This window comes from Vicugna pacos, chromosome 35 (genome assembly GCF_048564905.1).
Source record: "Vicugna pacos chromosome 35, VicPac4, whole genome shotgun sequence".
Classification (NCBI taxonomy): Eukaryota; Metazoa; Chordata; class Mammalia; order Artiodactyla; family Camelidae; genus Vicugna; species Vicugna pacos.
In genome coordinates this window covers 14,681,696-14,705,411 of record NC_133021.1, presented here as the reverse complement: position 1 = coordinate 14,705,411, position 23,716 = coordinate 14,681,696, and the positions used below count along the sequence as shown (strand labels likewise).

Below are 23,716 nucleotides of genomic sequence, written 5' to 3'. Positions count from 1 at the left end.
TTAAAACCTTGTTATTATTTTTACATGCATTTTTAATGTCACGAATCATTCTGTGGATTCTCTACTTTATAGTCATGGTTGCATTCAGAAACATTTCAGCTAGATTTCTTTCTGGGAATTTATTTCCCAGGAAAGAGTGGAATTATGTGTATTTCCTGCTGTGACACAGGTTTGACTTCTGTTATGTTTCCGGTAACATCATAAACTAAGTAATTGTTAAAAAGCAGAAAACGTAACTACTTATCTATTGTTTGGTCAGAGTTAGAAACAATAACCAGACTTTAGAAGATTATTACTAAGATTTGAGGTCTATCTTCTCATTTTTAATGAACAAGTAGGAAAAAATATATAAGACGTTTTCCTATGGAACTCATTTTTGGTAAAGTCCCCTGTTTAAATACAGCTTTATCCCTATGGGTCTCGGTGTCTTTATTGTCAGTTTGACGTGTTCACCTGCAGAGTGGACCCCTGTCTGTTTAGTCTGGCAAAACTCCTTTGAACGTTGTTTTCCTTGTGAGCTGGAGGTTGTCTAATTCACTAAGGCAGAGTTTTCATACTATTTCCAGGTAGTCTGGTCAGCAGTGGAAAAGGGTATTTTCTTCCTGAAGGGTCCGCTGTGGTCCTGAGTGCGCGCAGCTGAGAGACAGTGGCTGATTAGAGAGAAACGCTGTTAACAGCCGGGCGACAGGAGGTGTGCGGTGGCGTCCTGCCCCCGGCCGGAGGGATGCCCCCGAAGTGCCAGGAGCAGTGAGGGGAGAGGAAGCTGGCTCTGACTCCAGGCTGTTGTTTCTCCTTGTCTTTCTGCCGACAGCCTCTGCCAGCTGGAACGGCGGTGCTGGCTGAGTAGGGGGCTTCATCTCGGTGGGTGCTCTGGTCATCTCTGTCAGAGCGGCCCTTCCCTTCTTGGGAGGCCGTCAGCCTCCTCCTGCCCTCCAGTGCCCACCGTGGGCTGACCGAGGGGGCGCCTTGAGAGAAAGCTGGCTGCTGGGAGTGGAGGGCTGGAGCGGTCGGGGTGTCGATGTGAACACAGGATCATTTGCAAAGACGCTGCGAAGAACAGTCTCCTTTTGTCAGTGGGGGATCTGAACACATGGGGAGAAGCGCTGCTTCTCGCCTCCTTACCTCCAGGATCTCATCTGTGAGACAGCGCTCTGGTTGTGGCGCAGGCCCACGTGACTGGATTAAACGAGGCATGGTTTGTATCTCTCTAATTTCAAGGAAGTCTCCAGACCGGCCATCCATGGTCATGTGGTGGCCTCATTGTCAGCAGAGTCACTGCCTCCTTTTCTCTCGGCCGTCCTAAACGCAGGTTTCCTTATTTTCTTAATTGTGGCAAAGCATTCATAACATTTACCATTTGAGTCATTTTTAAGTGAACTGTTCAGTGGCGTTAAGTGCGTTCATGTTATTGGGCAACTGTCACCACCGTCTGTCTCCAAAAGTCTTTTCATCTTATGAAATGGAAACTCTCCCCTTTAAACAGCAACTTCAAGTTCTCCACCCCGGCCAGCCCCAGCACCATCCTTCTGACTCCCCACCTTTCTGAACTTGACGACTCCAGGTATTTCATATAGATGGATTCAACCAGTGTTCATCTTTTTGTGACTGTCTTATTTCACTTAGCCTAATGTCCTCAAGGTTCAGACATTATAACCTGTGTCAGAATGTCCTTCCTTTTCAAGGCTGAATAATATTCTACTGTATGTGTGGAATATATTCTTTTGTTTCTCCATTCATCCATCCACAGATTCTGAATTTGCTCCTACCTTTTGGCTTACTGTGAATAATGTGACTGTGAACACGAGAGTCTTAACATGTATTCTGTCCTCACTGTCACTTCATGGTGACACCTCTGTCATCTTGTTAGAATTTAAGCAGGAAGAAGCAGGAAGGGGAAAGAAACCTGCTGGTGGAGTGGCCCCTTTCTAAGGATCTTCCTGGAAGTGCCACCATCAAGGGCCAGAAATTAAGAATAACGTGGTAATAAAATAGTTAATATGCAGTGACTGCCTGTGTGTGCAACACACAGTGAATGTATAATTCATTTAATTCTCAAAATACATCTGTGAAGGTGGTTGCAGCCTATCAAAGAAGCTAAGCAGGTTGTCCAGGCCTGTGAGCCACGTTGCTCTGCATCACGTGGCTGGTGGGAGGCAAGGCTGGGACTTTGACCCAGGATCTGGCTCCAACGTCATGCTCTTAACTACTGTCTTCTGTTCATGTTTTTGAAGGAGGCTGGGGAAAATAGCTTTATCTTAACCAGGCATACTTCCTCTCTTCCCGGATTGGGGCTCTTCTTGGAAGGAGGAGGAGGACGAGAGTGGACACAGGGAGGCAGCTGTCAGAGCCTGCTCAGGGTGCCTGCCCGGGAGCTGCCTCTCCAGCTCACAGTTCCAAAGCCAGGCGGCCTCCAGCCTCTGAAATTGCAGCCGCTTGGTCCTGGGCTGCTAGCCCCTCCCTCGCTGTGCTGGCCCCTCCCTCGCTGTGCTGGCCCCACCCCTGTGCTGGCTCCTCCCCCCATGCTCCCTGGTCGGTTCAGCTTTGCCAGAAAGGCCGAATGGGACAGACCACAACCCCCGGGAAGCCTGCTTGTGTGTCCCAATGGGAGCGGTCATGATCTCCCCGACTTGGGGAGCCTGAGGAGCTCCCTGGGAAGGGGGGGTGAAGACAGCGCTGTTTCTGTTAGTAACTGGGCCTGGTGTTTATGAAGCCATGGTGTCTGCCAGCAGTGCCCAACTGCCTAGAAGCACCATGCTTCGTCTTTGCTGCTGTTCTTTACAGCTGGTGTTTTGGTTGTTAGTTAGCAGTGCTGATGACTACGCATCACACAGCCCAGGTCTCTGGTTTTGGGGAGCAGGGTCTTCGTTGCTGTCCTAATGCTGCCGGCACAACCCTGGTGCTGATCTCTGCGGCTGGGTCCCCCATATATAGTCCTGGGCTCCAGCTAGACCTTGTCCTCCGGGTTAGATGATTGTCTCCATTCAGCCGTAGCCGTCTCAGCAGAAGAAGCCTTCCCCCTTCAGTGCTGAGGAAGGGGTCGCGGGTAGGGGAGCATTTACTGGATGCAGACCAGGCACCCTCTGCAGTCCTTCGAATTGTCTTCTTGGTAAATAATGAGGCTAAACGTTGAGCATAGTTGTTTGTCTTTAGCCCTAGCCCAGTGGTTCTCAGCTTCCAGGAACTTGCCCCACGGGGGCTTGGCTATGTCTGGTGACTTACACCGTTGTCACAGGTTGGGGGGGTGCCACGGGTGGCAGCCCGGGATGCACAAGATTCGCCTCCTCCCCAACACACAGATGGCTCAAAACCTTGATGGTGTCAAGGTCAAGGTGCCCCCCAAGTCTCACTGCCGTGTAAGATGTCACTGAGTTACTGGTCTTCAGATCAGTTACCCAAATGCTTTGGTGTCATGTGTTTGGTTGTCCACAGGTCCATCCATGTCTCAGCCATGATTCTGGGTGGAAGAACCCTGCTTAAGAGTTAACATTTGGGGGAAGGTACAGCTCAGGGGTAGAGCACATGCCTAGCAGGCACTAGATCCTGGGTTCAACCCCCAGCACCGCCATTTAAAAAATAATTGTAATTGCATTGACCACTTTCAAGTATTTTACAGCCTCACTGATGTTGCACCATTTAAGAAGCTTACAGGGTGATGTTTCTTACAGTTTGTTTTGAATATGATTTCAGTGCAGTTAGTAAAGATTTTGCTCTACTTTGTGAGCTCTTAGCATGTGAATGAACATGAAGACCGTGAAGGGCGTCTGAAGAGGTCAAGGTTAGTGTAACGGGGGAGAGGATTCTGCCGTGGAGAGAATTAGGGGTTTGGAGTTGGAAGCCCTTTCTTCCCGCCCCAGCTCAGCCACCTCCGGTCGTTAACCTGCCAGCCTCTGTTTCCTCATCTCCACGTTCTGCACGTTTCATTTTAAGAACGAAGTAGAAGAGTGTATGTGCAAAGCTATTTGAAAGTTCAAGAGGCAAATCTGTCAACTTCTGTTACTTGTTAAGTTCTTTTCTTATGGGCTTTTCTCCCCTTGGGTTAATTACTCCTGCGTTAGTTCCTACGCCAGTCTTCTGAGTGCCTTTGCTAAAAAGAATGTATAGTTTATTTCTATCCAGAAATATGTGTATACGCATATAGTGTGTGTGCAGTGTCCTTGATGATGCAAGGTTTGCTCATGTCCCGTGGTTGTCCTAGTTCAGACCAGAACAGCAGCTCGAGGATGTCCTGTAACAGCAGGTGTAACGGGCAGACCCGGGAATTCAAAGCGATGCCAGTGGGGTTGGCGCCATTCCCTGCAGGGTTTGTTGGGCAAACACTCATGCTCTGACCAAGCATTTGCCCACACAGCAGGCAGTATAGACGTGACAGTTCTCAGAAGGCCGAAGTGAGTTGGGATGAGAGGAATCCAGGCGGGTGCGCAAACCAACAAGTTCTGTATTTGAACAGTTGCTGAACTGTTTAGCCGAATAAAGGAAAATGTGGTTGTTGGCCACTGGTCAGATTTCCTGTTCCCCTTCCGGGATGGGGAGGGGATGTGCTGACTGGAGATGCAAGAATAAACATCCCGCGCTCTGAGCCCCTGTCACTCTACCCCTGAAACCAGCCCAGGATTGTAGATCCTCGGCACCAGCCGGATTCTTAACCACCAGTGAGTCATACATAGCACACAGTGCTGTGCATCCTGGTGGAGGGGAGCCCCGGCACAGAAAATACAGGATCTCTTCTAGAAAGAGCCATTGCCAGTTTTGGGCGTCACAGGATCGTCATCCTCTGTATGTGTTAGACTCGCTGGGACCCAGGTTGCTGTAAGAACACTGACTTGAAACACAGCTGTGCGCTTGGGCGCTGGGTTCTTTAAGAGGGTGGTGTGACCCGGGTAGACGAGGGCGTGGGCAAAGAGCCCCTGCGAATCTGCTCCTCTTCTCAGGTCTGAGAATTAGGCGTGGCGCCCAGCCCTACTGGGCTTTGAAAGAGCAGGTCAGCGCCTCAGCGTTAAATCTGCATATGCAAATCAGCTGAAAGAAACAAAGTGAAAAGTTCTGTCTCCTAATTTACTCTGCAGAGAGCATCCTCGGAAATGTGAGTCAACAGAAATGGTTTCTATCATTGACAGAAAAAGTGCTGACTGACACGTTAACTTCACAGATAATGAGATCTTTGGGGAAGCTTTAATCTTTCGAAATTTCCCGGAGCTACACAAAAAGTCTGTCCCCCCCCCCCCAGCTCAATGACCATGTTATCTGTCTGTCTTTGCCACTGTGATTTGCTGTGTAAACAGGTAAGGGTAAGAATATATTTGAGCGTGTTTCAGCTGCCCCTGTAACTAGGTGTTCATCGATAGCCAAAACGTTGAATTTGAATCACAGTGCCTATTTGAGGATGAATATTTTTGACTCAGAAAAGGTTCCCTGAAGCGTGTGTTTACTTTACCTTCTACGCTTTCACAACCTGGATGCCCGTTTAGGTATCAGACAGGCAGATGGTCACGGAAATTATTAGGATCACCTTTGTTTCTAAATACTCCTGAATCTTTGTCCTAATAGGAAAAAAAAGGTGTGTTGTAAGGTATCATTCTGTCTTTTACTTTTTCTTCTTTCAAGTGCCCTTTTGAATAGATGTGTTTTTTGACTTAGGTCTCATTAGCATGTCTTAGAGGGACTGCCTTCGGGGCAGCACTGCTCACTAAATTGTTCTGATGCTTCTAGAAGAGGGAAACCATGGTAACCAGATGCAGGCTATGATTATTTGCCTCTGACCTGGCAGAGTGTTGGGTTTAACAAAAGAAGCTTAATAGAAATGTTCAAATTGACCCTTCTCATCACTTGGGCTGCCGGGAGCTCAATCAGTCTCTCACTGTTACCAGTTATTCGAGCAAAGGCAGCAGTGATCACATTTTTCATAATCACTCCTTGAGCCAACTGTAATTTGCAATTTGCCGTATTGTGCCATGAAACAATAGTGCATTAAAGCGAACAGCGCGAGAATTAGGAGCATAGTGGTAAAGAAAGGACGCGGAGAAGAGGTCGTGTGGAAGGCGCTCTTGGCATCGCTCGGAGTGGACGTGGCTGACGTCAGCACCAAATTAAGCATTTAGAAAAGTCAGAATTGTGTGTTGTCTTCACTATTTTTCAATGTGTGCATATGTATTTTTTATTTTATGTATAATAGCATATGTATTTTTTATTATAAAGTCAGTGGAGAAGTTGGGGGAAACAGAAAGTTTACTTCGCGTATGACTTGCATTTGCATATTTGGCATTTTGTGTTAGTGCAGTTACTTGTGTTGGTGTGTTTTAAAAAAAATGAAGTATATCAAGCCTTATAAAAATCCTGTATGGAACAGTAATTACATTTTGACCCGTTTTTACACAGAGGGAATTTATTACAGAAAATACGTCATGGGGTCTGAAATAGCTTGATGTTCGAAAAGGTTGTAACTCCAAAATTAAGGTACATTTCCCCATCTTCCGTCATTTGACTTGAATGGCTCTGAGTATAGATTGTAAATACTATTTCAGAATTATTTATGTGTTTATCTTGTGTTTTGAAAGACTACTGGAGTCTTTATATCTGGTCCCATAGTTTTTTGTTTGGGGGGGTGTGTGTATGTTTTTAAGATCTTTGGAGTTTAAGGGGGTCTTGTAAAGTCGAAGTTGCTAATGTGCTGGGTTCAGGTTCTTAACTGCTGCAGTACTTCCTGTCCGCATCCTCCCAGGATGCCTGCCGTGTCGGGCGACTAGGCGTATCAGTGCATACTCGATTCTGTCACACAGGCTACCTGGGGAAGGATGCACTTCTTAGGCCATTTACTGGGGGTCCTGACGAGGCTCTTTTGTCCACTAAGGGCACATCACATGTCTGAAGGCTGCTCTGGCTTCATTAAGTAGAAGCCCGTTTCTCTTTTCTTTTTTTTTTTTAAAAGTCACTTGTTTTTTTCCTGGATGCCAAGCAACACAAATTTAGTTTCTTAAATCTAATCAGACCAGCACTGATGAAACCCGTACACAATCAAATGATGATCTCAAGTCTGTGAATTCCCTTTCAAACAGAGCCCCCCGCTATACAGCACCAACTCAAACTGTGCCCCATTTACAAGAGCGCCAGCAAGTTGTTGCGTCCCCTTTCTAAGGCTCCCGTCTCATCATGCTTGATTACCGAGATTTTTTTTGCCTAAATAGGAGCTTTCTGCTTTTCCTAATCAGCCCTCTCTTCCTGATTCATCCAGCATGGCCACAAATCAGTGCGAAAATCAGTGCACGATCATGGTAGCAATTTCGTACAAATGCCACTGAAAAATGTAAAACCCTGTATGGGAAGGACGTATGAGAAGCGACATTTTTTTTCTTTTTCTCATTTATAAAATGGAGGCTGACATAGAAAAAAGAAGAAAAAGAAACAGAGCCAGAAACCCAGAGTACATCATTATACAGAAGCCATGCACGCACGCCTCCTCGCTGTCCCCCTCTGGTTGGGTTTGGGACTCTTGCTGTCAGGCGGCAGGATTGCATGTCACCCAGACAGCGTTGACTTCTGGAGTGTCTTTGCACCGAGAAGTGTCGGCACTGCCCTGGAAGTGGGTCTCTGGCGGTTGGTACGACCCTTTCCAATGGTCAAGATGAGTCCTTGCGCCCAGACTCCTGGGCTCCATAGAAAGTTTCCTTCAGAAACAGCGTCCCTTGGATTTCATTGCTGCTGGCCACACAAGACTTAACCTCGTTTGTTTCAACAGAGCTGTTTTGACCAGCTGCTCTCAGTCTAAAAGCCTGGAGTGACTGGGGCTGTCTCTGGTCCCTGAAGCTCCTGAGGTGGCTGGAGGTGTAGAGTCGGCACCTGCTTTGCTGGATGACCTGGTAAATCACTAAGCCCCTGTGCTTCCTGAGGTTTCTCCTGAACACGAGGGCGACGACACCAATTTGATGTGTCGGTTTGGGAATCAGTGAGGTAAAGTATATAATAAGATTCCAGCAAGTTCTGGTTAAGTGTAATTAAATGAGCCCAAGAGCCTGCCTGCAGCAGGTGCTCAGTCATAGGTCTCACTCACGATGTCCGCAGGGTGAACTTCGTAGGCCTGGGAATTTCATTTTCTCCAGGAGCATCCAAGTTCAGACCCACCAAGGTCTCCTCAGCTAGCTGCGGGGTGACCGGTACTGTCTTCCTCGCTGGCGCTGTGACTCTGGACAGCTCCACACACACCCCTCTTGGGGCTCAGTTTCCTTGTCTGTCAGAGACAGACGGGACGGGGCAAGTCGCTAGGCTTCAAGTCTCAGACGTATGTGCACACGCGGCTTCAGTGCACTCAGATAGGGGTGCGCTAGAACCATCTGGAGATACGTGGCTCGGTTTTTATTGTCCTCAGCTAAAATTTAGAGCTTTAAGGCAGAAATCAGTTCTGAAGTTCATCACTGGGCTGATGAGTTGAGGGAATTTGCTGTCACATCAAGAATTCAGGGAAAGATTGTACCAGAATCAATTGAAAAAGTTTCTGGAGACACTTGGATCAGAAGCCATTTACAGAAGCAGGGCTCAGAGGACTGCAGATGAATGAGGTTAAGAGCTGGTGAGTTTGCTTTGACTTGAGTGAATGTGCGTCTTCAGGTGGGCAGAGGGCTGGGCCAGGACCAGTGCTGACCCAGAGCACGGTCTTCAATTTTGCCGCACAGGGTCTTGAGTCCGGCCCGTTGGGCAGCTGGCATCTCTCAAGGATCTCGAGGGCCCCAGCAGTAGTCAAAGATGGGGTGGCACAGTGGCTGGACAAACACCTGTGTCCACCTTAAGCCGGAAGGTTCTAGGAATAGATGACGAATTCCTGGGGAAAGGAAGTGAGTGACTCTCGTGATGGTGCAGAAACGGGGGGTGATACACAGCACAGGGGACTGAGTTAGATGAGCATGTGGACCGCCCCAGCACGGAGTCGGTGGTGGGGGTGGATGGGGACAGAAGACTTCTGACAGCTGACACCAATTTCCAATTCCAGCCATTTTCCATTCTCCCCTCGCCAGACAGTATCACTTAACCTACACATTTCTTAGGGTAAATAGTAAGACACGTCTTGTAGCAAAGCCCTCCTTAAACGTGAAGACCTCGGTAATTAGCAGTGAGAAATACCAGGTTTCTGGGTGACATTTCAATGAGGGGTTTTTTTTTTTGAAGAAAATCTTATTTTAAAAATTATACCTCAACGCTTACAAGATAATTGGTTTTAGGTAGTCTGTTCACCTCTTTTTAGCTATGGCGGCAGGTCTTTAAGACTTCCCTTTTACTCTTCTGTGTTTTCAAGCTTATTAGGAAAAGCCCTTTCACGACAAAACCAATTATATATATTTTTTATTTATAGCAGGATGCTGTGTGTTATCATTCAGCCTAATTTTCCCCTAAAGCTCTCTAAGTTTAGTAGCAGTAGAAAATAGAGTGAAATATTTCCGTGTTGTGTCTACCGCAGAGAGAATTAGGTTAATTTGCTGAAAACCGAAATGATGGTTGAAAAGCAGGAAACTCTGAGCAGTGGTTAATTGTTCATGACACGTCTTTCTATGTAGAAGCAACAGAACTTTGTCGCAGTCCTTGTGACTGTTGGCTGGTTTTTTCCTTGCCCTGTTCACCGGCGAGTGCACATCTCGTCCGCCTCCCTTTGGGGAAGTAATGTGTACAGTGGATCCAGCAGACGGCGGTCATCTGATTTGCAGGGCGTCATGGTGGAACCCACTTGGCAGATCACTTGGAGATGACATTGCTGAATGAGAGCATCTCTGTGTCCTTTATGAAGACAGCCACATGGTTAAGCAGTGTTGCAATCAATTCCACCCTGACAAGACGGCTCCCCCGCTGCCCCGCTGTCTTGAGCGGCTTGTTTGCATTTTTTTTCATCACACTTTCTCTCTCCACGCGAGAGAATCTGTAGAGCAGATTTTCTCTACCAATTTTTTCTCCAGCTCTCTATTTTCCTTTTTGATTCTAAAAAAAAAAAAAGCCCATTCCACAGTGTTCATCTGACCTAAGCGTTGACTAGCGAATTCACTAGTGGTGGACACGTCGCTTTGACACGTGTGTGGAGCTGTCATGGGCAGTTGGTGGAACTCATTCTCTGCTGGGACTGGCTGTGCTTCCTGGGTGTCCTGTTACTACAATATTTTTTCAGCTCTCCTGCTCCTTGGAAAAATGACCCATTTGAAAGTCATTGGTGGCTTTTAAAAGATAATAAAATAAATGTAATTGATGTCCTTTAAGTTTTTAAGCACCTTGCCGTTAAGTGATGTCTTCATTGGTTGATTTCAGCTATGAAACCGACTTTGTGAGGACGTGGGGAGCTGGAATTTTTCAATGAGCGCCCCCCGCCCCCCGCCAGTCACCACCCTTTAAGAAGAATTAAGCAGCCGTAAATTAAGAACACTAGAATATGTTGGCAATTAGAGTGGTGGCGCAGTGGCTACTTTTCTTTTTATACTCTGAAATGGTTGGTTTATTTTTTTTCACTTGGAGTCTTTATTTCATTCTGTCAAAAAATTACAGCCGAGGGATCCATTTTTACCCCAATTATAAAGTAATATGCTATGCTGTTACAGTATGCCTTGAAGAAACCGCGTGATTTATTAACTAAAGCAGACATTAAGGGAAACGTCCAAATGCTAACCTGTAAGCACTGTATCTGTGGTTTCTTTACTTTTCCATACCTTAGTCTTGAGGCTACAATTTTAAAAAACAAAAGTATAAAAGTTTGATAATAAATTTACAAATAATGAAATAGTATATTCTGGTGAGAGGCGGCAGCCTAGGATATTGTGACAGCAAATACTGTGAGAAAAAAGGTAGTTCTTAAACATGAGTTGTGATTTACTGTGCTTTTTTTCTTTTTAATCAAGTGTATTTGAGATAAAAAGCTGAAAGCTGATAGGTTGAGATCTAAACCTGAAACTTTCTTCACCAAATAGGACCAAGACCATTTTTAAAATGATTTTAACAATAGCTAATTAAACTCAGGTTTGGAGCTGAAAATATTGAAGCTGCTTTAAAACATGGAGAAATCACTCACTCGATTAATTCCATGTTATTAACTCAAAGGGCAGATTCTTCTTGTAAGACTGATAATACATCTTGTGTCATTTCGCAGTGTTTCTCGGCTTCTGTAGAGGGTGAATGTACATGGTCTAGGATGTGACCCAGCACAGCAAACAAAACGGTTCATTGTGGCAACACTGTGTTGTTTGGAGGATATTTATGAACTGAAAGACTAAGTGGTTAAATGATTTGCCTTTAGGAATACCTGTTGTTAGTGAATGTCATGTGTTAAGATTTGAACTTAACACTTTTCTTAAAGTTAGAATTTAATAATTTTATATTTCCAGGTGCCTCCGTGTTGCAGAATCTTCAGGGTGGAAGTCCCTGGGGCGTTAAGGGCCGTCCACGTGCTGATGACACCCACGCACGTTAATTTATGCAGCCCTGTCTTCTCCCCAGAACCTCTTGCAGATGTTCAGTAAATGTTTGAAAGGGAATGAACATTGTATTTTAGATGTTGGCTTCTTCTGAGATGTGTCTGTTTTTTATGTTTGCTTTTTCATTTCTTTATCAACTCATTCTGTAAAGGCAATCATTATGCTTACCTCTTAAGCATTATTCATATGTTGACAAAAACACAGGAAAGAAAGTTTTAATTTTATTTTTAAAGCTTTGTATTTTTCGTTTTAAAAGCATAGTACGTAGTGTATCCCTTGTCAGAAGTCGTCAGTTCCTGGGCTAAATTTCTTAGGGACTTGTTTTCTTTTCCTTTTTTTCTTTTTTCTCCTTTTTTGCAACTGAAATGATCTTCCAGTTTCCAAAAGGCATTAAAATGTAAGGATAGATTTGCTTTATGGAAGTTTATTTTGTAGGTAATTTTCAACGCTGATGAGTATTGTGCATAATTTTAAAGGAATAGCGGTGGTATTGCTTTGACTGTTTCCTATTTTAACATCTTAAGGATCCTTTCCATACTTACTTTTAGTGCAGTGTGACTTTAGTGGACATAAGCGATGTTTCCGTTCACACTTCCTTGCCTAGACCAGTGCTTGAAATCAGGTTTATATTAAAGAAGAAAGACCTATGCTCCCAACCAAGATGTTAATTGAGACACCTTTTTTCTCTTTTCTTTCACCCTTGGACCTACCTTTTCACTCTTCTTCTTTTCAATGTGATTACTTGTCACCATTAGCCAGATTCCTACTTTGTCCTCAGAAAGAAATCCTCACTATACTGGATATATTATGAATGCCCAGTTGACTAACTGTCTGTAAAAGACTTCTGGTTTGAAACATCTGGTGACCACATCACCACAGACGGATATTATTCAAGGTGGGGGACATACACAGTCCAGGCAGCACAGTCTGGAGAAAAGTCGTGAAAGGTAACAGCAGGAAGAAGCACTGATCTCCTGTCCGAGGCTGCGGAGAGACTGTGGATGCCAGCAGCAGAGGGGAGCATCCTCTTGGACGGCCTGGAGTTCCTGCCCATCTGGGGATGTGTGTGTGGACGGTTTCTGAGGCGCATGCTCAGCCTTCATGCTTTTGATCAGATGCAGATTTCCAGGTCGACTGTTCCACGTTGGGCCATTCCTGCTCATCCGATTGTAGAGGAGGATTTGAAGAGACTTACAGCTTTCCCTTTAGTGCGCCTGCGGTCTGATGGCAGGGTGGATGATCAGGGTGAACGGTCCTTTGTACTCAGGACCTCGCAAACACGGCCTTGGTTGTCAGAGTGTAAACAGTGATGAATGTCTCCAATAAACCTGACTGTGAACATAAAGAAGCATAGTTGTTTAGGGAGAGATGATTGAATAGATGATTGTGGATTATCATTCTTCAGTCCTGAGAGAAACCCACTCTGATACAGATTTTTGTCGTCCAGTGCTGGAAGGATCTGGCACTCAGTTCTATACGTTTATGGGTTGTTAGTGTAATAAGGATGACCCGCAAGGATGGTGGTGGTGGTGTTTTTGTTTTGCCCAAAGAAAAAAATGGATGTTGAGGCCATTTCCCCAAGGGTCTTTTTTTTTTTCCTGGAAATTTCTAATTTAAAATGATGAACGTAATCTGATTGAAAACACTAACACTAGGAAAGCTCGTTTTAAAGAAGCGCCCACTTCATTGGTTACGTGTCTTTATCCCAAAACAATGACAATGCATTTTGTATATACTGACAAGTTAGAATTTTTTGTTGTCAACAGGTTTGGCAAACATCGAAAAGATGACAAGATTGAGAAAACGGGTAGAATCAAAGCGCGGGAGGCCCCCCCGTCAGAGGAGGAGAGAGCCCGGATGGCACGCGAGCAGGAGAGGTAGGCTGCGGGCACTCCCGGAGACCCCGCGGGAGGGAGGTGCTTCCCCCCCGCATTCTTTGTTTTCTTTTTCTAATATAATGAGGTTGCATTCCATTGATATTTATTTTTTTCTGTGTCAGTCCAAATATTGGTGGTTGTGGGATGAATAAAGAAACGTGAAAAGAAAACACCTTATATTTATTTGAGGGAATAAAATGCATTTTATTGGTTTTAGTTAAGATCTTTGCACAGGAGACAGTAGGGCTTATGAGATCAATAAATAAACATTAGTACTGAATTTATGATCACTTTTAAAATCACAAGAAATATGGTAAAATTCAGTCTCACTCATCTACAAGTATGTAGTATATTATAATCATTTTAAAGCAATACTCCTCTGGAAGTAGAACTGTTTGAGTTTATGTATCTCATGTAAAATATTTTGATTTCTAACAGGAATTGGGGAGGCTACTGATTTTTTTACTGTGTTGTTTTCCTATCAAACCTGCCATTTCTTTTTTCTCCTTCTGTTTCACTATCACACTTTGTGAGACGTTTTCTGCTTAAATTTTACTCCGTCACTTCCAGAAAGATTGTTATCTGTTGTTGAATCATTTCATGCTGGGAAACCAAAGACCACTGAAATGAATGAAAAGTCACTTTAAGCAGACACTCGAAGATCATTTTCTAAGTGATTAGCATTTTTCTCATTATAATTCACAGGGGATGAGAGAGCCAGCTCACGCCGGGGTTACTAGAGTTCACAGGTGTGGAGCAAGTCTCCCTGTAGCATCCATTTCATTTTCAGAGTTGCCACAGAAGACTTCCTTCTTTTACTTTTAATAACTGGGGGGTCAGGGAGTTCCTGCTGCCTCGATCAAGGTTGTGAACCTCAACACGGCTGGTAGCCAGGACTCTAGCCCAGCGTCTTAGGACCACGTCTGCTGTGCTGAGTACAGTCCTAGAGCCAAGACACCTGCCGCCTCTCACTTCACAGGGGGCAGAAGAACTAGACGGGGGGTCCTACCACTTTTCTGTAGAAGTGATTCACGTTCAGATATTTCCCATCCATCTTTCCCAGACCCCTGAGGATTGTTCTGCTGGGCCAGTCTGATTCTCTGTGTGTGGCTTTTCAGGGTATAAAATCCGTGTAAGTGGGGAACATGTGGACTTTGTAATGCAAGTTTGGGTTTACTCTTCTGACTCTTCTCCAATTTTGAAAAAGTCATTCCACCTTTCTTGCTTCCTTGACTCTCTCTAATCCTCACCAGTTTGGGAATCCTCACACTTACTTATAAACTCACTGTGTGCAGTGTTCCGTGGTGTGTGGAATACGGCATTTAAGTACTCACGAGTGCAGACGTCTCTCGTAAGAGGCTTTTCTATCCCTTAAGGAAGCATGTGTACCAGGTAAATGGATGGACTCAGCTTTATCCACGGGCAGATGTGTGACTCGGTTAGTGAGCTGAGGGTGAGGAAGAGTCATTAGACTTCTCCTGTCTTGATGCCAGCCAAAGGGAGAGCCCCCCCACCCTGTTTTTCAAATTCTAAATATTCCTTTTATGCAGTTTAAGATGAGCTGCCCTGCTTCCATGCAGAATTCTATCAACTTTTTCCAAAATACTTTTACAATGCAAAGTCAAATTTTTACAGCCAAACAATGGTTTTTACATAATGGCTGCCCTTGTATCATTAATTTGCCTAAGGCATGGTTCACCTCTCAGCTGTGCTTTTCATCTCAATGTCTGTACCTATTATGATGTAATACTTCTGGGAACTAAGTTGATGCTAATGAATTTACAATGTCCAGGAGGCCTAGAATAAAGAATCTTTTAGGGCCAAGTGAATGATCCATTAAAAAAAAAAATCAATTAGCTTCGTAATTGAAGAAAACTGCTCTACTTTGTGTTTCAGTAATAATTTTTACAAATATGTTTTATTTAAACTCATGGATCTTACAACAGCAGTATGAGATGTTGAATTGTGTAAGAGATGCCTGTTTAGTGTTTGCGGTTTTGATAAGCAATCCTGCTCTGGAGTGACCTCGCTCCTAGTATGTCTGTCTGTTGGCATCACTCCTTTTGAGAATGGAAGCTGCAGCTTCCTTGGGAAGAGTCTGATTGGCGGTAATAGATAAAAAGAAATAAACCACAGCTTATATTCTCACCACTGCCTTTACTTCACCACTGACTGGCAGGGAAGCATCTTCCATAGTGTTATTTACTTACTGTAGCTATCTGAGTTCCAAAAACGATTTTGGCTGATTCCAAATGAAAATAGAAAACCTGACATCCCTTCGTGATTAGTTATGACGTGCCCACATACCCAGCTATTTATGGGTCCGTACCAATCCATGAAACATGAATATTACCCAATATAGAATATCAAAAAATCGAAAGGACAGTGAATATCCTTTAAAATGTTTTTCCTCCCACGGTAAGATCTATTTAGATAGTGAAAGTAAATTAGATTCTTCGGAGCAGGGCTCTGAGATTGAATTTGACGTCACCCATGCTAACTTCCTCCCTTTCCTCCCACTCGCTGTAAGGAGGGGTCTTGAATCCGTGCTCTTTGCATAGGAGAACGGGTGAGAAGGGTCCCCACGTGGTCTTCCCTGGCCTCAGACTTGAGTCTTCCCGCCTGAGGTCTCCTCTTGAGAAGTCAGGCGTCACGGGTGACGTTAGTTGGTCCTGTGATGTGCTGTTGGGACCCCTGGCTCGGAGTGCTGAGCCCAGGTACCCCACCCTTTCAGTGATGCTTTGGCCACCGGGAGACACTAAGCCAGGCAATTGGTGTTTGGAGCTGAGGTGTGAATCCAGTGCTTGCCGCCGCCTCCTGGCTTCTCCTTCAGGTGTGCCTCGGGGGAGGGAGCCCTACTGGCTCATGTCCACCACCCGAGAGGCTGGGGCTCCAAGCCCCGCATGGAGTCTGTGCAAGCGCATGACTCTGGTGACTTCAGGGCCACTCAGCTTCTGTCACAACGCCTGGCAGTGGACGTCTCTTTTGGTGCTGTGTCAGAAGTCACGTTTTGGCTCTCGCTCTGGTGGCATCCCCACTGCTGGTTTAAGGGCATGTGAACTGTGGGGCGCGGCTCCCAGACAGCACTCAGTAGCAGAATAGGGCTCCACGTGCAAAGATGTTTGAGAAACACTTGCTTAAACCCACTTACACCTATTTCTTCACTCTGTCATTTGTCAAAACCCTTGTTCTGTTCCTATACATTGTAAGTCGCCAAAATGGGACTAGAGGGTCATCACTCCCTAACTTATTTTTTCACAGAACATCCCCCTTCACTTCTTTTTTTCTATAAAGTACTAACATCTCTTAGAATTTGTGTCATTTGGAAAATACTGATGGCAAGGAAGGACCACTGGTTCCTGGTTCCGCCATGTCCATCCAGCTCCTCCATCTAACTGGCTGTAGAAATCCTCAGAGCTGTTGTTTTTAATGGTGACCACAGTAAGTTTGGTGAACATCCATCATCTCCTGTAGATACAACGTTAAAGAAAAAGAAAAAAAATTTTTTCCTTGTGATGAGAACTCCTAGGATTTTCTTAACGTCCATATATAACGTACAGCAGCGTTACATTTATCACGCAGTACGTTACATCCGGAGGACTTACTTATCTCATAACTGGCAGTTTGTACCTTGTGGCTGCCTTCATCCAGTCCCCCCCCCCCCCCGCTTCCTGCTTCTGGTCACCACAAATCTGATCTGTTTCTGTGAGTTTGTTTTTGAATAATTGACCTACCGCACTGTGTTAGTTTCTGTTACGCAGCCTAGTGATTCAATATTTCTGTACATTTCTGACTGACCACTGTGATGTCTAGTTGCCATCTGTCACCACACAGAGATACTACATGGTTTTTGACTGTACTCCTCACACTATCCATTTCATCCCCGAGGCTCATTTACTTTGTAACTGAAAGCTTGTCCCTTTTAACCTCCCTCACCTGTTTCCTTCCCTCAGCCCTCTCTCCTTGGACAACCACCTGTTCTCTGTACCTGTAACTCTATTTCTGTTTAGGTACGATCGTTTTTTTTTGGATTCTACATGTAAGTGAAATCATGTAGTATTTGTCTTTGTCTGACTTACTTTACTTAGCATAATCCCCTCTAGGGCCATCCATGTTGTTGCCAAAGGCCAGATTTCATTCTTTTCTGTGGCTGAGTAATATCCCATTGTATACAGCACATCTTCTTTGTCCATTCATTTATTGATGGGCTCTTAGGTTGCTTCCATGTCTTGGCTATTGTAAATAATGCTGCAATAAGCATAGAAGTGCCCATGTCTTTGCAAATTAGCGTTTTAATTTTCTTCCAATAAATATCCAGGAGTGTGATGGCTAGATTGCATGGTAGATCTAGTTTTAGCTTCTTAAGGAACCTCCATACTGTTCTCCACAGTGGCTGCACCAGCTTTCATTCCCACCAACAGTACAGGAGGGTTCCCTTTTCTCCACATCCTGTCTGACACGTTATCTTTTCGATAATAGCCATTTTGACAGGTGAGGGGATGTCTCATTGTGGTTTTGATTTGTATTTCCCTGATAATTAGTGATGTTGAGCATCTTTTCATGTCCCTCTTGGCTATCTTGTATGTCTTTTTTGAAAAAATGTCTAATCAGGTCCTCTGCCCATTACTTGATTGGGTTGTTTTTGTTTATATTGAGTTGTATGAATTCTTCGTACATGTTGGATACTAACCCATTATTGGAGATATTGTTTACAAGTATCTTCTCCCATTCAGTAGGTTGTCTTTTAGTTGTATTGATAGTTTCCTTCACTGTGCAGAAGCTTTTTAGTTTGATGTCGTCCTATTTGTTTGTTTTTGCTTTTGTTTCCCTTGCCTGAGGAAACATATCCAAAAAAATATTGCTGAGATCGATGTAAAAGAGCACACTGTCTGTGTTTTCTTCTAGGAGTTTTATGGTTTCAGGTCTTACATTTAAGTCTTTAACCCATTTTGAGTTTATTTTTGTGCATGATGTAAGAAAGTAGTCCAGCCTGATCCTTTTGTTTGTAGCTGTCCAGTGTTCCCAACACTGTTCATTGAAGAGAATATCTTTTCCCCAATGTATATCCTTGCCTCCTTTTTCATAGATTAATTGCCCATATAAGTGTGGGTCCATTTCTGGGCTCTCCACTCTATTCCAGTGATCTGGGTGTCTGTTTTTATGCCAGTACCATACTGTTTAGATTACTATAGCTTTGTAGGTTAGTTTGAAATTGGGGTACATGATACCTCCAGCTTTGTTCTTCTTTCTTAAGATTGTTTGGGCTGTTTGGGGTCTTTGTGTTTACATACAAATTTTAGAATTATTTGTTCCAGTTCTGTGAGAAATACTGTTGGTAAGTTGGTAGGGATTGCATTGTATCTGTAGATTGCCTTGGGTATATGCTTATTTTAATAACATTAATTCTTCCAATCATGAACATGATACATCTGTCTGTCTGTGTTGTCTTCACTTTTCCTTCATCAATGTTTTATAGTTTTCTGAGTTCAGATCTTTGACCACCTGAGTTAGAGTTATTCCCAGTTATTTTTAGTTAAATTTCATTCTCTTTGATGCAGTTGTAAATGGGATTGTCTGAGTTGATTATTTCACAGAACCGTGAGCAAGTTCGGAGCCAGTGCCATGACCTTCCTCTACTGTTATGGCTTCTGTTTGGGGTACTTATGAATCTCATCTCTGACCCATCTTTTCTTTTCTTTCTTTTTTTTTTTTTTCAATTCTCTCTTTTTCACATAATTCTCATCTGTTTAAAACATATCTTTTTAAGATCTAATTCTAAATTTATTCTAATTCTGTACCTATGGAAAATTTGAAAAAATAACATAAAATAGGAAAACAAAAACTGATCTGTAATAAGCTGCTGTTAGCATACTGCTCTACGCTATTCTACTTTTTCCCCTTTGAAATACATACTTCTTCCCATACATATTTTTAAAAAGCTAACATCTATTTTCAAAAGTTAATATCTATTTTCGTTTTGATTTATTTTGCATTTTTAGAAAATCATGTTAAATATTTTCTGGAAGAGGCCAAGTTTGTATGAACAGGATGGATGGGAAGGAAGGAAAGGAGGCGTGAAAGATGAAACCTTAGCTGTGATATTTGACCAGATTTCTTAGCTCACAAATAATACTTACCACATATGTTACTCATTTTATTAAATGAAATTTATAACTTTAACCAGCTTACATTTTGTAGTTACTCAACAAGGGATCCTATTATGACACTATTATCTATAGCTAATCTGTTAAGTTGGAAATATTTTCAGGGAGACTGAATACTTCTCATGGAGTCATTAAAAAGTTAATGAATTTCTTATGAAATCCTCCCAGAATATGAAGGGTATTTATAAATCTACTAAGGATTTATGGATTGAAATGTTCCATTATTCAAAGAGATAACCACCCTTAAATGCCTTGTTTTTTCGGTACCCAGCCATTGAACTATCTTTGTCCCTGAGTGATACACACCCAGCTCTTGGTAGGTCATTTTTCAACTTTTTGTCACACTTCTGCTCCCAATTCCCAATCACTTGCATTTCTCTTTTCAGTTTTACTAACTCTTCCTAATATCTGCTCTCAGTAAGTGCTTGAAAGTTTGATAAAAAAATTTTTGTGATCTTTCTTAGTTGGTTAGATCCTTTTCAGAGGATAATATACATTTATTAGTTTTTGCAGAAAGTGATATTTTAAAAATTATGTTTCATAATGTAGTAAAGTTTGTTTAAAGTGCATGAATAAAAATGAGTGAAATTACAGAAGGAATAATCTGTACAGCAATAATAGTTGTGTTCCCTATGAATCTGAAAAAATAAAGAATTTTCACTCATTTTGGCTTGGAACTTAGTGTTCAGATTCTCCAAATTCTGATATCAGAACCCAGTATCCTGGGTAATCTCTGCATGGAGGTCACATACTGTCATTCAAACAAAGCTTGACTTTCAAAACTTAACCTTTCAGTAGAAAAAATATATTTTTCTATCGTGTAGCAGAATTCTCCCCATTTTCTCTGACCTCTTGAATCCCTCAGAAAAGTCAACTCTAACCAGTGAGATTAGTTCATCAGGCATTTAAAAAAATTTATTGTTCAGGTGGACAAAATTTTTAAAGAATCTGTTAATTTTGTGGAAGTCCACTGCTATGACTAAACTTGGGCAGCGTGGAACAGATGTTTCCGACAGCCTGTAATCGGGGTAGGAAGGGCGTTTTGTTTTGATGAGCGCTGTCTTAGGTGTGTTTGGCATTGTAGCATCTCTTTGAGTTGGAAATAACTGTAAGTGCTTTGACTCTTGTGAAAGTCTGAACATAATGTGAGTGAGTGAATGGCTATTTAGAGGGGTGTGTGTGCTGGTAGTGAAATATTCTAGTGTTTTATTAATGAAAGAGAATTTTTGTTGTTTCACAATATATTAAGTACGTAAAATGATGATAGGGATATTTTATTATTACTATAATTGTTCCTATCTCAGGGATCCCTTACCTTTGTTAAAAGGGAAAAAAGATTTAAACCCTTTAACATTAAAAAATCAGTATGACATAATCAGTTATGAGAGTTGGTGACTACAGAGCTTAGGGAAGGGGAGGGGTTAGTGGGGCTGGAGTTAATGACAAACATTTTAGAGAGACGGTAATGCGGGGTCTAGTTCCCAAGAACTTATGAGAAATTCTGTGTCTCCTTTAGCACAGGGCTCGTGGAGGGCTCGTTCTTGCACCTGCTTAGGCCCTGGACAAGTTGTGGTTGTGCTAATGGTTAGTGTTATTTCTGTGAATGCTTTTCTTTTCTCTCTTTTCAACTTAACCATTTTGTATTTTAAAATTGCTGTTATCTCATTGTAGCTTTGAGGGGTGAAGTTTAATCCCCCTGCCCCCCGCCATGCCTATTACAAAGTACCACTGTGTAAGTCAGCGTCTTAGCCTGTTCCCTTGGATTAGAAATTAAAACGGTTGTTCCTGCTCAAGCATGCATTTATTTATTTATTTGTTTGTTTGTTTGTTTGTTTATTTATTTTTAGGACCCATTCAGAATATGGAAGTCTTTTCTTTTCAAATCAACTTTTACCCTGATATTACACAAATACTAAAACCCCACTTAGATTATGACTCTTTTCAAATTTCGCGGACTCTGGTCCTTCTCTGGGGAATTCAGTGTAGACATCATGTAGACAGCTCACATCTTGGTAGATGGCAGTTGTCGGCTTTGCCCAGCAGGTACACTGAAGACTGAGATTTCTGAAGTCTGCCCTTTTCCTGAAGTGTTTTGAGAGACAAATAAAAAGCAGCCAGTCCATTGACCACAAGCTACTATTAAATTGAATTGTTTTTTCCAGTTGTCTTGTAGCTTAAATTTCATTCTACCATGAACTTAGGTTTGATTTGATGAATTTCTGTAATACTGAGTTTTTTTAGAGAGAGAAAATATTGTTGGGAAAAGAGCCAGGAACTTTGTTCTCAGAATGAGGCTTCTAGATGGCAATACAATAAAGTTGGAGGTAAAATGTTTCCCAAAAGGGTTGATTTAAAGCTCTTAAATATTGTTTTGAAGATAGTTAACAGTTAGCTAACTGTAGCAATCTGAAACTTATTTTATTTTTTGTTGAACCAATATTAGTATATTCTATCTTACGTAGACACTAAAAGTGTTTTTCTTTTCACTGAAATCATTAAAGGTCAATTTCTGTTTCTTGGAATCTTTTTCAAAAAATACACATTGGTCGTTCCACGTATTGAAGCTTCATAGCTTTGGAGGTGGAAGCATTTCGGACACAGCTGAGTGATTTCAGTGCCGCTGATTTTCCATGCTGAGAAATTGGTTCCTCACGGGTGCTTCTCAGACCTGCCTATTATCTTTTCCAGATACATAAAGACTATACTTCATGGTCATAAAAAAGTTATTTTCATTTTACTCTACTCCAATTAGTGCTAAAAGCCATTTATTGTAAAAGCAAAAATTCTAATGAATAGAAATGTTAGCAGAACAAAAGTCTTGTGTGTTTTCTCTTCATCCTGATCATCCATTTTAATTAGAGAAAAGGGCGGCGAACACTGTGACAAGAGTCTGGAATGAAAATCATTAATTGATGTCAAGCTGAAGAGAGACTGTTAGCATGAATTTAGTGACAGCAGGAAAGAAATTAACCTTATTACTTTATTTAGTGTATTACATTATTGTGTGTTATTTTCCATGCAGGTTCAAGGCAATTTCATTATCATAATGGAAAAGACTTTTTTTTTTTTTAACAAAAAGGAAAGGTGTGAATATTTATGTTTGAACATAACAAATTGAAATGACAAATTCTTTACTAACATTTTTTAAAGTCTTAATAAAAAGTTTGAAAAGTTTTAATGGTTGTTTTAATTTTTTTAACATTCCAAGAACAGGGGAGTAGCGCATGGTGCTGTATCCCGTCCACGTCCGCACAGCTGTCCGCCACCATTTAAACCTCAGATCGGTACTCTTTGTTTATGGCTGGGAGGGACTTTCTGGACTGCTTAAAGCAATCGACATTTATTTCTCTGGCTACGTTTTGGGGTAATCTGTTACTTCTGTCATTGCTGAGATCTGGCCTGAGATAAATTGGATGGAAAATGCTAAACAACAACCTGACTGTTCAGAAAAACGGATGACTCTTGCATCTCAGAGATAATTTGTGACCTCAGGGTCACCACAAAGAGCGGAGGGGGGTCCTTTTATAACACTGACCGTCTGGAACCATCACAGGCTGCACTGCAAATTCCCCTCTTTTTGAGACGTTTCCTTCAACAATACTATTTTTATTAGGTCGCCAAAAATATTTTCTCCCCTGAGCCAAGCATTTTTTTTTCAGAAATAAAAATGTTATGAAAGTGAACATGTGAAATGTAATACATGCAACATGTAAAGTATGACATGTAAATATAACTTGGTTGTGTTGCAAAGCCCCCTTTTCTTTATAAAAAACGAGACATTCAAGTGCAAAAGTATGTAATAAACCATTTGCATCTTTGGTTGACTGAGTTGTCACTAAAATGCACAAAAAACACAGTGCTGTCCTCTGTTTAAAACTCTGCTTTTCAGTGCCATTTGCACAGTGAGCGAGCTTTATTAGCACTGATTTCTGGGAGGAGCTTTAAAATACACATTGGTTCTGACCGGTAACCTTTGCTGCCCACAGGTGTGCTGTAATTTTATTCTAAGGTTTCCATCAAAAGTATAAACTGCCATGTGGAAAGGACGAATGCAAACAGCCTCTTTTTTTCTTTTTTGATGGAGGTGCTGGGGATGGAACCCAGGACCTCGTGTGTGCTAAGCACGCGCTCTACCTCTGAGCTCTACCCTCCCCCCGAAACAGCGTTTATAACTTTGGGGATAAATTCGTTGGTGATGATGAGGTAAACAATAAAAATGTAATTTCTTATATTATTGGAGCTTAGG

General features: G+C 42.5%; 1 protein-coding gene across 20 annotated transcripts in view; it reads left to right on the top strand.

Moving 5' to 3' along the window:
- Window positions 1-23,716, top strand: part of LOC102526571 (partitioning defective 3 homolog) — a 530,455-nt gene that overhangs the window by 359,430 nt on the left and 147,309 nt on the right. For all 20 annotated transcript variants that reach the window (XM_072955252.1, XM_072955263.1, XM_072955256.1 and 17 more), the window contains one exon: window positions 13,196-13,306. In XM_072955252.1, the coding sequence (XP_072811353.1) occupies window positions 13,196-13,306 (111 nt within the window). The remainder of the gene's footprint in view (window positions 1-13,195; window positions 13,307-23,716) is intronic.